This window comes from Triturus cristatus, chromosome 5_1 (assembly GCF_964204655.1).
Source record: "Triturus cristatus chromosome 5_1, aTriCri1.1, whole genome shotgun sequence".
Classification (NCBI taxonomy): Eukaryota; Metazoa; Chordata; class Amphibia; order Caudata; family Salamandridae; genus Triturus; species Triturus cristatus.
The window spans coordinates 404611438-404625031 of NC_140587.1; the positions used below are offsets into that span (position 1 = coordinate 404611438).

Below are 13594 nucleotides of genomic sequence, written 5' to 3' on the forward strand. Positions count from 1 at the left end.
GCCTACCTATCCTCCAAGATCCCAACTTACCTCTCGAAGTGTTGGTTGCTCCTGAAGATCCTCCGTCCCGAGCCTGCAGCCTTTGTTCACTTTCCAAGATCTCCAATGAATAACATAGAGCGCCCGACGGCTCAAAAGCACCCTGCACCCAGCCGCTGGAGTGCCCCTGGCAGTGCAACCTATGTCCTAATCTACTTCCCCATTTGCCCTGAGCAAGTGACCAGGAGCCCTGCTCCCACAGCCGCGTGGCCTGCTCGCCAGCAGCCACCAACCGAAGGCCCCCTGCCTCTCATTGGATAATATTGGGCCTAACTACCTCTGCACCCGGCTGCCCCTGTGCCGCTGAGGGTGTAACAACTGTACTTGCCTGACCCTGGGAGACCCCTGAGTCTATGCCCAGAACCTTAACTCTGCCAGAAAATACTTTCAACTTTACTTACCAGTAACCCAATGTTCTCCCATAGGAAGTCATTGACTGTTTTTCTGTGAAATTTCTTCTGTCAATTTCTGCAAACTTTAAATATTCTTTAAAAATCGTATAAATTCTAAAAACTTAATTACTTACCTGTTTTGGATAAAGGTCCCAGTGCTGAGTCTAGGCACCCAGTACTGGATTACAAAAGTAACGAGAACCTACTATACCTGCAACTTGAATTTTTTGCCATAGGGAATCATTGACTGTTTTCTATTAAATATTTTCTAAGTGTCAACTTTTAAAATAGCAAAATATTGTTTAAAAATCATCACAGTAATCAAGTCAACTTTTATCACTTGATTCCAAGTACTGACCCAGGACTGAATCTAGGATCCAGTCCTGGGAATCCAAAAGTAATTCAAAAAGTAATCTGTTGCAAATAACTTGAAACTTCCATTGAGCTCAATGTGTTATTGTGTTTAACATTATGTTGCCTATTGCAACCACTTGTAACTTTATAAAAAAGTCAATTGCATATTGCAAAAGTATTTATATAAAGCCTCTCATTCTGAGAAGTATATTTTAATACCTATTGTTGGTTCTAAAATAAAACAAGCATATATTTTTTATATAAACCATTGGCCTAGAGTTCAGTTATTGAGTGTGTGAGACCATTTGCTGGCTGAGTGTGTACAACAAATGCTTTACACTGTCCTCTGATACTGCCTTACTGCTCGACCAAGCTACCACTTTAGAGAGTAAGGTTATATCTAACTTTAGCCTCTGCCAAACCTCTGGGGACTGTGGTCTCTGTACACCCTGTACCTATTTGGGAATAGTATATACAGAGCCACTTTCTCACACTTACCCTCTGCTGATGGCGGTTGGGGGTGGGGTCCCTGGTTCTGAGTCTGCAGGTGTCAGGAGCGTCGAGGTGGGTCCTTGGGTGCTGGTTTCGGGGTCACAGTTGCCAGGGGGATGTCCCCGTGGTCTTTGTCCACTCCAGCACAGGCCATGCTTGGCGGGTGCAGAGTGTGCAGGGTTTGCGGTTCCTGGCTGATGCCAGGGGTCAGTTACTTGCTTTGAGCAGTACCACTGCTCGTGGGAGTCCCAGATGCTCAGAGTCACAAGGTAGCATGGTCCTCCAGGGTTTGTGAGGTTGCCGGCCACAGGAGATGCTGGGATTTGGCACAAGCAGGTTTGAGGGTCGACAGGCCGGTAGGGCTGGGGCCAAAGCAGTTGGTGTCTTCCTCTTGTTAGCAGCTGCGCGGCAGGTCTTCTTATTTCTTGATCTTGTTTGCTGTTTCGGAATCTGGATCTGAGGAAGGAAGGTACAGGGTGCCCCATAATACTAAATTGAGGGGAGTTACAGGTAGGTAAAGGGCAGGGACCTATGGGTCCTTGCCCTGGGGTGGGTAAACAAACTATCCTGCCACTCTCCTGTGGGAGGGGCCATTAGCCTAGTCCTGATTCGGCAGAGCTTCCCATCTTCAAGATGGGAAGAGCCCGGAGATGTGCTTCACCTTGGTCCCCCCACCTGAGGGGTGGGGTTGGCATAGGCTGGCGCACCCCCTTTCCTTCTTTGGGGTTTCTGGCCAGTGTTCCCGCCAAAGTGGGGGTCAGAACCGGTAGGGGCCAGTTGCTGAGTACAGCAAGTGTCCTGGAGAAGCTCACAAAGGCGACATGCCTTTGATGCTTCCCTTGCCTATCCTGGGGGTGGAGACCGAGCACCTCGCCCAGGATGTGCATAGTTGCAGGCCCAAGAGAGCGCATGGCTCTCTACCCAGGGGTGGAGGAAGATTTATGTTGTGTGTCAGCCTAGGCAGCCCCTCAGAGAAGACATGGATTGTAGGTTAGGTTCAGGGGGCATCTCTAAGATGCCCTCTGTCGTGCTTTGTACATTAAACCCACACTGATGCCAGTGTGGGATTTAATGTGCTGAGAAGTTTAATACCAAACTTCTCAGTCTTCAGTGTTGCCATCATGGTGCTGTGGATTTCGTGTTGACGATCTCCCAGCATCATATAATCTTAGATGGCAGCACTGCACTTGCAGTGCCCAGGAATTAACCTGGGTACTGTAGGGGCACAGGGCTCATGCACCTGTACCCACACCACTGGCATAGTGCACCCAGCTAGACGGGTGGCTGATGTATACCAGGGCAGTTTTTGTTGTGGGCATGGCACACAGGGATGTGTGCCATGTCGACTCTGTTTTGTTCTGCACCCAGACACTCAGCCTGCAAGGGCAGTGTGTGTGTGTGTCAGGGTATAGGGCCTCTAAGGGTCACAAGGCCCTTGGTACTTAGTGTACCATTTACCAGGGGCTGACATGTGGCCAGAGATGCCAATTGGGGTTAGGTTTCAACACTGTTGTAGGGAAGGAACAGAGGTCCTGGGTACCTGTTTGGCAGGAGCCCATGCCACACTCAAAGTACATCAGCAATTCAGCAAAAAGTGGGGGCATACCATTCAAGAAAGATGGCAATTCCTCACCGGCCCTTGTTTTGTGCACCAGTGGTCAGTGTCTTGTAAAGCTCAGCCTTTCGGGCACTGAAAGTCATGTACAGAACTGACGGAACGTGAGGGCGGTGTCCAAGTAGCTGCTGTGACGGCATCTCGGTGACCACGACACAAACGACCGACGCGGAGCTGCACAACGCCACCTTCTGACGTGCAGGGGTACTCTGCGCCACTTTACTGTGCAACAGTGCTGCCCTCTGCGCCACTCTACTGTGCAATACTGCTGCACACCGCCCCACTCTACTGTGCAGCACTGCACACCGCCCCACTCTACTGTGCAGCACTGCACACCGCCCCACTCTACTGCACAGAACTGCCCACCGCCCCACTCTACTGTGCAGCACTGCCACCCCGCCCCACTCTACTGTGCAGCACTGCCACCCCGCCCCACTCTACTGTGCAGCACTGCCACCCCGCGCCACTCTACTTTGCAACCCTGCCACACTTCGCTACTCTACTTTGCAACCCTGCCACCCCACGCCACTCTACTTTGCAACCCTGCCATGCCACAAGTGGATGCCTGGGAGACCAGGTTACTTTTACCAGGGAAGCCAGGTGCATAGGGGTGAAGGGACATCCGAAACCTCCTTAGACTACAATGGAAGTCTTGGAGAAGAGTGCCTCTGGAGAAGGTGAAAAAGTGCAGTGGAACCCTAGGGTGGATTCTGGCAGTGAAGAACCTGCTTGCAGAGGAGACAGTCTATGCCACTAAGGAGTGACCAGGAGGCACGAAAGACCAATGCCAGCCGATGTCGGACAGTTCAGATGAGTTGACGATGTCCTTGTCGCTGCAGCAGAAAGGACCAGTCGATGCTGAGGAAGATCAGTAGCCATGCACGAGCTGTCTCCTGTCAAATGCCGATGACCAGGGGGCCGGTGTCTGGCAGGAGCACCAAGAAGCCTTGGTTAGCTGCAACTGGTGTGGAGAACGAAGGAGCGACGTTGGGACCAGCAAGGTCCAAAGGTACTCACCACAAGCAGGAGAGTCAAAGCATTCCTCAAGTAAGCAGGGCCGCCCACTGGAGCAGAAAAAGACCCTCAGAAGGACACACAGGCTGAAGGCACAAGAGTTACAAGAGGATCTCAAGCAGCTCACCAGGAAGGAATGCCCGTGGTGCAGAGGATGTGGTGAAGACGCTGTACTTGGCAGGAAGAGATGCTGGAGCTTCTTGTAGCCCGAAGAGCTCTGGAATGCAGAGCCAACAATCCTTTGCATAGTCAAGTTGATGCAGTGCACAGGGGTTTGGTCCCAGCGGTTCGGACGAGGATTACTGGCCTTAAGTTTGCAGAGGTCAGGCCTCGAGCGAGTTGCAGAACCACCACCTGTGTTGCTGAGTGTGAGAAAGTGGCTCTGTATATACTGTTCCTTAATAGGTACAGGGTGTACAGAGTCAACAGTCCCCCAGGGTTTGACAGAGGTTAAATTTAGATATAACCTTACTCTCTAAAGTGGTAGCTTGGTCGAGCAGTAAGGCAGTATCCGAGGACAGTGTAAAGCATTTGTTGTACACACTCAGTCCGCAAATGGTCTCACACACTCAATAACTGAACTCTAGGCCAATGGTTTATATATAAAAAATATATGCTTGTTTTATTTTAGAACCAACACTTGGATTTAAAATATACTTTCTTAGCATGAGATGTTTCATATAAATACTTTTGCAAAATGCAATAGACTTTTGTAAACAGTTACAAGTGGTTGCAGTAGGCAACTTTAGTTTTTTTTTTAAACACAATGCATTGAGCTCAATGGTAAATTCAGGTTATTTGCAACAGATTACTTTTTAGATTACTTTTGGAATTCCAGGACTGGATCCTAGATTCAGTCCTGGGTCAGTACTCAGAATCAAAGTGATGAAAGTCGACTTAATTACTGTAATTATTTTTAAACAATATTTAGCTATTTTAAAAGTTGACACTTAGAAAATATTTCAAAGAAAACAGTCAATGATTCCCTATGGAAGAAAATTCAGGTTACAGGTACAGTAGGTTCTCGTTACTTTTGTAATCCAGTACTGGGTGCCTAGACTCAGTACTGGGACCTTTATCCAAAACAGGTAAGTAATTACGTTTTCAGATATTATAAGATTTTTGAAGAATATTTAAAGATCGCAGAAATCGACACTTAGAAGAAATTTCACAGAAAAACAGTCAATGGTTTCCTATGGAAGAAAATTCCGTTAAGGGTAAGTACAGTTGTAAGTATTCTTCAGAGTCAGTGCTAGGCACCAAGATCCAGCACTGGGAGCTCACCTAAGAGCAGGTGAGTAATTTCGTTTTCGTTACTTGGCTGATTTTTGGTGAATATTTTAAGATTTAAAAAGTCCAGACTTAGAAGAAATTTCAGGAAAAAGCCAGTCAATGTTACCCTATGAGGAAAATAGAGTTTGCGGTTTAAGGATAAGTACTCGACTGGCAGAGTTGAGGTTCTGGGCATAGACTCAGGGGTCCCCCAGGGTCCTCAGGGTCTTTGTTCACTCCGGCACTGGCCAGGCTTGGCTGGTGCAGAGTGTGCTGGGTTCGCGGTTCCGGGCTGCTGCCAGGGATTAGAGATAGGTTTTGAATAGAGCCTCTACTCATGGGAGTCCCAGGGGGTTAGAGCCAAAAGGTAGCCAGGTCCTCCGGGGTTGGTGAGGTTGCTGGCCACAAGACATGCCGGGTTGGAGCAGGAGCAGGTTCGAGGGTCGACAGGCCGGTAGGGCTGGGGCCAAAGCAGTTGGTGTCTTCCTCTTTTCAGCAGCTGCAGGGCAGGTCTTCTTTCTTCTTGCTCTTTGTAGTTTTGAATCTGGAATCTGGGGAAGGAAGGTTCAGGGTGCCCCTAAATACTAGATTTAGGGGCGTTGCAGGTAGGTGAAGGGCAGGGACCAATGGGTCCCTGTCCTGGGGTGGGTACACCCCCTATCCTGCCTCTCTCCTGTGGGAGGGGGGCAGTAGCCTAGTCCTGATAGGGTAGGGCTCCCCATCTTCAAGATGGCGAGAGCCTGGAGATGTGCTTCCTCGCCTCCCCCACCTGAGGGGTGGGGTTGGCAGGCTGGCACATCCCCTGTCCTTATTTGGGGTTTCCGTCCAAAGCTTCCCGCCAGAGTGGGGGTTGCTGGGGCCTGCGGAAGCTCACAGAGGCGGCATGCCTTTGAAGCTTCCCCCTGCCCATCCTGGGGGAGGAGATTTAGCACCTCGCCCAGGATGTGCATTGTTGCAGGCCCAGGAGAGCAGGGGCTCTCCTACCCAGGGGTCCAGCAACATGTCTGCTGGGTGGCATCCTAGGCAGCCTCAGAGCAGACGTGGATTGTAGGTTAGGTTTAAGGGGGCACCTCTAAGATGCCCTCTGGGGTGCTGGGAAAATTAAATCCCACACTTGCATCAGTGTGGGTTCAATGTGCTGAGAAGTTTGATACCAAACTTCTCAGTTTTTAGTGTTGCCATTATGGTGCTGTGGAGCTCGTGTTTGACGAGCTCTCAGCACCATGTACTCTTAAATGGCAGCACTGCACTTACAGTGCCCAGGAATGGACCTGGGTACTGTAGGGGCACAGGGCTCCTGCTCCTGTGCCCACACCATTGGCATAAGGCACCCAGCTATAGGGGTGACTGATGTATGCCATGGCAGTGTAGGTGATGGGCATGGCACAAGTGAGAGATATAAAGAAACTTATATCTGTGGTGAGAGGTGCAAGCACCAACTCACACAGGCTGCCTGTAGTCACAGTTTAAGTGGGCTCCCATTGTTGCCACAATACATGCTGCAGCTCATGGGAGACCACTGGTATACCTATGCCCTGGGTACCTTAGTAGCACATACTAGGGACTTACAAGGGTACACCTGTAGCCAATTGTGGATGTTCAAAAGTACTTACCATGGTTGGTGTAGGGATAAAGCACAGTGACTGGGGTCCTGATTAGCAAGATCCCAGTCAGACTAGTCAAAAACATACTGACACCAAGCAAAAAGTGTGGGTAACCCTCAGAGCAGATCTACTATCCTACAGTTATCCTCTGCTTAAAAAATCTGTTGCACCTTGGTAAAGAAGCAGCCTCCTGAAGGCTTCAAAGCTCATTCGGCCAGGGCAGCCACTGTAGCTCTTCAGAGTGGTGTCTCAGTCCTCTACATCTGCCAAGCGGCTGCGTGGTCATCCCTGTACACGTTTGCCAAACATTATTGCTTGGATAATCAGGTCTGTGGGTATGGCTTGTTTGGCCTTACAGGACTTTCTGATCTATCACTTTTCCACAGCCCCTCCTCCCGGGATGATCTTTCTGGGGTATCTGTCCTAACGTAAGGAATCTGCGGCTAGATGTCTTTATCAGATGAACAAGTTACTTACCTTTGGTAACGCCTTATCTGGTAGATACATGATGTAGACACAGATTCATTACCGACCCACCCATGCTCCCCACACTGCGGATCAGTTTAGTGTTAGGGCTGTTCCCCTTCATGGCTCTAACTTTTTGTTAACTCACCATGGTCAGTCACTTCATGGGTCCACGCTTCTGGCGTGGAAAGTCGTGAAAAGTGCTGACAGCGCGCTGAGGTGGAACCTTTATAGACGACGCGGACGTAACGATGACCAATACGACGCCTACAACGTCACGCGAAGTTGACTGATGCCACCTATCGGCGCGCAGGATTACTGCTATCAAAAATCTTCCCGATCCAATTTGAAGCCCGGAAGTTCTAAGGTAACGACTCTGCGGCTAGATCATGTCTCTACCAGGTAAGATATTACTAAAGATACGTAAATTGTCCTTTAACCCTACTGTTGCATGGGCAGCTTTAGCTTCTTTTTGTTCATCAATACGGATTTTTATGTTTTTCCCTTAATAGGTTTGTACAGATATTTGATTTATTTGGCAAGTAGTCCCTCCAACCCTTCAGATATAAACAATTGATGTAGTGTTTGTGTATGAATGTGTTGTATATGCTAATGTGCATCCTACTGTTCTCTTCATTTAAAGATGGTGACATTGATTTTATTCTGGCACCTGCTGTGGGGTCTCTTACAACAGCGACAACAGCTACTGGTCAAGGTCCAAGCACATCAACAATACCAGGTGAGACATGTCCCTTCTGCTTAGCTCAATTAGTCTGTCTAGACTTAAAAGGAAATAAGTCCATCAATAGTTGTTAGTGTTTACTTGCATCAGGTGAAATGTGGATTATTACTCAATTTTTCATTTTTTTTTTTTTTTTTTTTGACTACCAGCCTGGAAAAGTGAATATGAATGTTTGAGCCCTTGGCCAACATATATACATTATGAAATGGCTTATCTAGAATGGACTTATGACCAGCCCATTCTTCTCCTCCCCCCAAACAGCTGTTAACATGTTTTTTTATGTTTCCTACTCTAGAGGGATTTTCTTTAGCTTGAGAAAAAATCCAAGCAGGCTCTGATTCATTTCTGATGTGCAGTTATTTCCCTCAGCAAGGAGCCAGATGCTTTTGGACTTTTTCACAGGCTAATTGTTGCAAGTTAAAAGTATTATGTAATATTGCAGTAGTGCCTTATGTAATACTAGCACAATACAGAAAGATGATCCCCGGGTACTCTCTTCCTGGTAGAGTGTCGAAGTGCAGAAAGGCTACTTAGAAGAACATATGTCAAGAATTTCACATCACCAACATGGACGATAAGTAATTGACATGACTAGAGAAATCCAACACCAATGTATAAAATAGATTGATTTTTATATATTTGTAGACACCAAAATGAAATACATACAGTATAACTGGAGTTATCAATGTTCAAGCATTAAATAAATCCATACTTGGCAGTGTAAAACCTTAACGTTGTGGTCAATGGGAAAAATGCATAGATGCAATCACATGAGTCATTAGACCAGTTTTCAACAGCTAGCACAGTTTTACCTGGCTCAGGGGAGTGGGGTGCAGAGGTGCATTTTAGCTGTCAAACGGATCTGTCATTCACGCTTGCGGTCTTTAAAGGGTTACCTTAATTAAAGGTTACATGCGTGGCAAGTTGAGCAAAACCCTTTGGAGCTTAAGCAAGGAGCTGGCCGTGGACCAGGAGTCTTAAGGCAGATCGGCTGTACCTGGCTCAGAGTGCTTTGCTGCGAAGGTCCTTATGGCTACCCCTGGTGCCAAACAGGACCCTCTGAAACTGGTGCTGCCAGGCGTGCCAAGGGCGGGTGTAAGAAGCTTGCTCTTTATGTGATATATCAAAAATCTGATATACCATTTAAAGAGTTCAGGGTTTCTCTTACTAGTGGATATGGGCTTGCTATGCAATTCCAATGTGCTCTATTAGGGGTAGTGTGGTCAAGCCGCCTTAGGCTTAGCACAGAGGATTGCAAGACATTTGCAAATTCACACAATGATTAATAATGACACACAACTCAAGAAGGAGATCCACACCAATTTATAATAAAAGCAAGTATCTTTATATATGTTTAGGCATCAAAGAAAAATCGTTTAGGTAAGTATGTTTTTAAATATAAATACTTTTCACTTTAAAAAGTGGGTTCTTAGTGCAGTTTCTGAGTTCTGCAATGTTATCCTATGGAATCAAGAATAAGTTCTGCAAACAGGCACAGTACATTGACTTAGTGGACCAATTTCCACGAGTTAAGGTGAGTGGTGGGCGCGGTCTAAGGCAGCACCAACAGTGTACCACCAGCAGCATGAGTGCGGCCGGGTGCAGGGTACAAATCCGCCTCGGGAGGCCAATGCGTTTTAATTTAGATTGGTCACTGTAAAAAGGGCTGCTGGCTTTGGCACCATTCGGGCTGAACCAGCATTTGGGCTCAGGCCTTGCAATGCTCAGGCGGGGAGACTCCTTTGGTCCTCCTCTCCAAGGCCCAGGGGCAATGGTTGCAGGTGCGTCCTTAGGCATCAGATTTTTCCTTACCAGAGCGGTTGAGGGGGGCCTGCATGCAGAGACTGCAGGCGATGTTGGGATGTCCAGGAGGGCTGAAACCATAATGGAATCTAGCTCTGTAAGGCTGGGGAACCTTGTTGGCCCCGTTGGCCCACCTCAACTCAGACCAAAGGTGACAGGCGCAGTGGTGACTTCATGTGTCTGCTATTGGTGTTTCTGGCAGCCTAAGAGTCTTCTGTTTGGAGTTTCTTCAGAATATGTCACTGTTCTTTGGAGGTATTGAGTCTGTTTTGAAGGCAGGCACTCCACCCAGATCTCCTTAGTCAACAGCTGCAGGACTGGTCGACTTTGCTGCAGTTTTCGACGAGGGATTTAGACAGGCCAGCGGGGCTCTTACGATGTGTAGGAAGCTGGCTTTGTATATACTATACCAAAAAGAGGTACAGTGAGTCCTCAAAGGTATAGCAGAGGTTTAAATAGATAATACCTTACTCTCAATCTAGTGGTAGCCGGGCTGAGCAGTTAGGCTTATCAGAGGTTACTGTGAATGCATTTGGTGTACATACTCGTACACGGCCAGAACATACACTCAATGACTGACTCCGGGCCCATGTTTGTAGAATAATATTACTTTAGTTACTTTTATTTCTAGGAACCAAGTTGGAGTCCATTACAGGTGTAGGAAAGTGGCTCTATATATACTGTTCCCAAATAGGTGCAGAGGCTAAAGTTAGATATAACCTTACTCTCTAAAGTGGTAGCTTGGTCGAGCAGAAAGGCAGTAGCAGAGGACAGTGTAAAGCATTTGTTGTACACAGTCAGTCAGCAAATGGTCTCATTCACTCAAGAACTGGGCCAATGGTTTATATATAAAAATATATGGTTGTTTTATTTTAGGACCAACAATAGGTATCAAAATATACTTTCTCAGAATGAGATGCTTTAGTTAAATACTTTGCAAGAGGCAATTGACTTGAAATGCAATAGTTACAGTTTGTTGCAATAGGCAACACAATTTCAAACACAATAATACATTGAGCTCAATGGGGAATTCTAAGTTATATGCAATTGATTACTTTCAGGATTACTTTTCTAACTCAAGGACTGGATCCTAGATTCAGTCCTGGGACAGTTCTTGGAAACAAGTGAGTAAATACGTTTTTGTTACTGTTGTGATTTTTAAGCAATATTTTGCTATTTTAAAAGTTGATACTTAGAAACTTTTTCTGATCAAATTACCAATGTTATCCTACGGAACGAAATTCACTTAGCAGGTAAGTGGGGTTATGGTTACTTTTTCTAGGTCAGTGTTAGATCCTGGATCCAGCACTAGTGTACCACCTGTAAGCAGTTCAGAAACTTCGTTTGTTATACAGTCGATTTTTAAGGAATATTTATAAGTTTGCAAAATCGACACATAGAAGAAATTCACAGAAAACAGTCAATGGTTCACTATGGAAGAAAATTCGAGTTACGGATAAAGTATGTTCTCGTTACTTTTGTAATCCAGTGCTGGGCTCCTAGGCTCATTACTGGGACATCTATCTAAAACAGGTAAGTAATTACGTTTTCACAGTTGGTACGATTTTTAAAGAATATTTGTAGTTTGCAAAAATCAACACTTAGAAGAAATTTCACAGAAAAACTGTCTATGGCTTCCTGTGGAAGAAAATTGAGTTAGTGGTATGTACGGTCGTAAGTACTTTTCAGGGTCAGTGCTGGGCACCAAGATCCAGCACTGGGATCTCTCCTAATAGCAGGTGAGTATTTCCGTTTTCGTTACTCGGTTGATTTTAGGTGAATATTTTAAAGTTTAGAAACTCCAAAATTAGAAGAAATTTCAAGAGAAACCAGTCAATGTTACCCTATGGAAGAAAAGTGAGTTATTGGCTTTTGGTTAAGTACTCGACTGGCAGTGTTAAGGTTCTGGGCATAGATTCAGGGGTCTCCCAGGGTCAGGTAAGTACAGTTGTTACACCCTCAGCGGTACAGGGGCAGCCGGTTGCAGAGTGAGTTAGGCCCAATGTTATCCTATGGGAGGCAGGGGGCCCTTGGTTGGTGGCTGCTGACTAGCAGGCCACGCGGCTGTGGGAGCTGGGCTCCTGGTCACTTGCTCAGGGCAAATAGGGAAGTAGGTAGGAGTAGAAGTTGCACTGCCAGGGCCACTCAGGCGGCAGGGTGCTTTTGATCCTTCGGGTGCTCAATGGGGTTTGCTATGGAAAAGCTCAAGGACGAACAAAGGCTGCAAGCTCGGGGACGAAGATTCTTCAGGTGCCACCACCACTTCGAGGTAAGTTGGGTAGTTGGAGGATAGGTAGGTGCCCAGGAGTCGGGCACAGGGGGCCGCAGGGCGCCGGGTGAAGGGGTGCCTTTTGGTGTCGAGAAATCTTACCCTCTGTTGATCGCGGTTGGTCCCTGGTTCTGAGGCTGCAGGCGTCATCAGGCGTGTCGAGTTGGGTCCTTGGGTGCCGGATTCGGGGTCTCAGTTGCCGGGGGGACGTCCTTGGGGTCTTTTTCCACTCCAGCACAGGCCAGGCTTGGCGGGTGCAGAGTGTGCAGGGTTCGCGGTTCCGGGCTGATGCCAGGGATTAGAAACTTGCTTTGAGCAGAGCCACTGCTCGTGGGAGTCCCAGATGCTCAGTCACAAAGTAGCCAGGTCCTCCGGGGTTTGTGAGGTTGCTGGTGTGAGAAGTTGGCCTGATATATGATGTCACTAATTCTAGTGTACACCTTGTATCAGTCCAAACAACCCTTATGGTGATTGGTTGTAAAGTCAACCTTATAGACCAGCTATCCTAGTGGTAGCACGGACAAGAGCAGTCTTAGGCTAAACTCTGAATGGCATGTGAAGCCAGCTGTTATACCATTTGTAACCCCTTGAATACCAAATGAAAGGACACCACATCAGATATATATAAAATAAAGTGTATTTATTCTAGTCAAACCCTCAGCACTCTTTATGAGATTCGAGGTAAGTACAACAGTCTTATTCAAGCATACATTAAGTCACACAGGTAAGTAATACAGTTAGGCCCTAGGGGCCACGCAAACCATATACTAAGTAAGTGGTATAAGGACCACTGTCACGGAAATAGGATAGGCCTAGGCCTAGGGAATCGCTGGGGCTACACTACCCTACCAACAGTTAGGAAGTGGGAGGCCCATGGGATTCAGGTGCAGAGTGGAAACACTCACGCGTAATGCATATAATCGATCGAAATAGTACAGTTTAGAATTAATAAGATTTAGGACACTTCTGGAGTAGCTAGGAAGTCGAGACTTGAGAACTAGACACTAGGATAACTCTCCATCATTATCGCATTTCCATCAAGTCTCACCCGAACAAATAAAAGACTACATCTTAACTATAAAATCAGGCTCTCCAACTGACCCCTGTCCACCCACGGTACTAAAACTCATTCCCGACCTACTAGCCCCTAATCTTACAGACATCTGCAACGCCATGTTTGACACAGGCATCTACCCCACTGCCTGGAAAAGGGCAACCATCAAACCCCTGCTAAAGAAACAGCACCTGGACCCGCTAGATACCAAAAACTATCGACCTATCACTAACCTTCCTTTCCCAGCAAAAATTTTTGAAAAAATTATGAACACACAACTTACTAATTACATTGAAGAAAACAGTCTTTTGGATGATACACAATTTGGCTTTAGAAAGGGCCATGGGACAGAAACCGCCCTCATCAAAGCCGCTGATGAAATTAGAGCTACCCGAGACCTAGGCGGATCAGCTGTCTTGATACTGCTAGATCTGTCAGCGGCCTTTGACACGGTCGACCATACCACTCTGATCGACCGT

The 13594-nt window shown here is 46.9% G+C and overlaps 1 protein-coding gene across 15 annotated transcripts in view; it reads left to right on the top strand.

Annotated features, from left to right (window-relative positions):
• The window catches only part of UBR5 (ubiquitin protein ligase E3 component n-recognin 5), a 2036132-nt gene that overhangs the window by 904752 nt on the left and 1117786 nt on the right, over positions 1-13594 (top strand). For all 15 annotated transcript variants that reach the window (XM_085605144.1, XM_085605147.1, XM_085605145.1 and 12 more), the window contains one exon: positions 7891-7986. In XM_085605144.1, coding sequence (XP_085461270.1) covers positions 7891-7986 — 96 coding nt within the window. The remainder of the gene's footprint in view (positions 1-7890; positions 7987-13594) is intronic.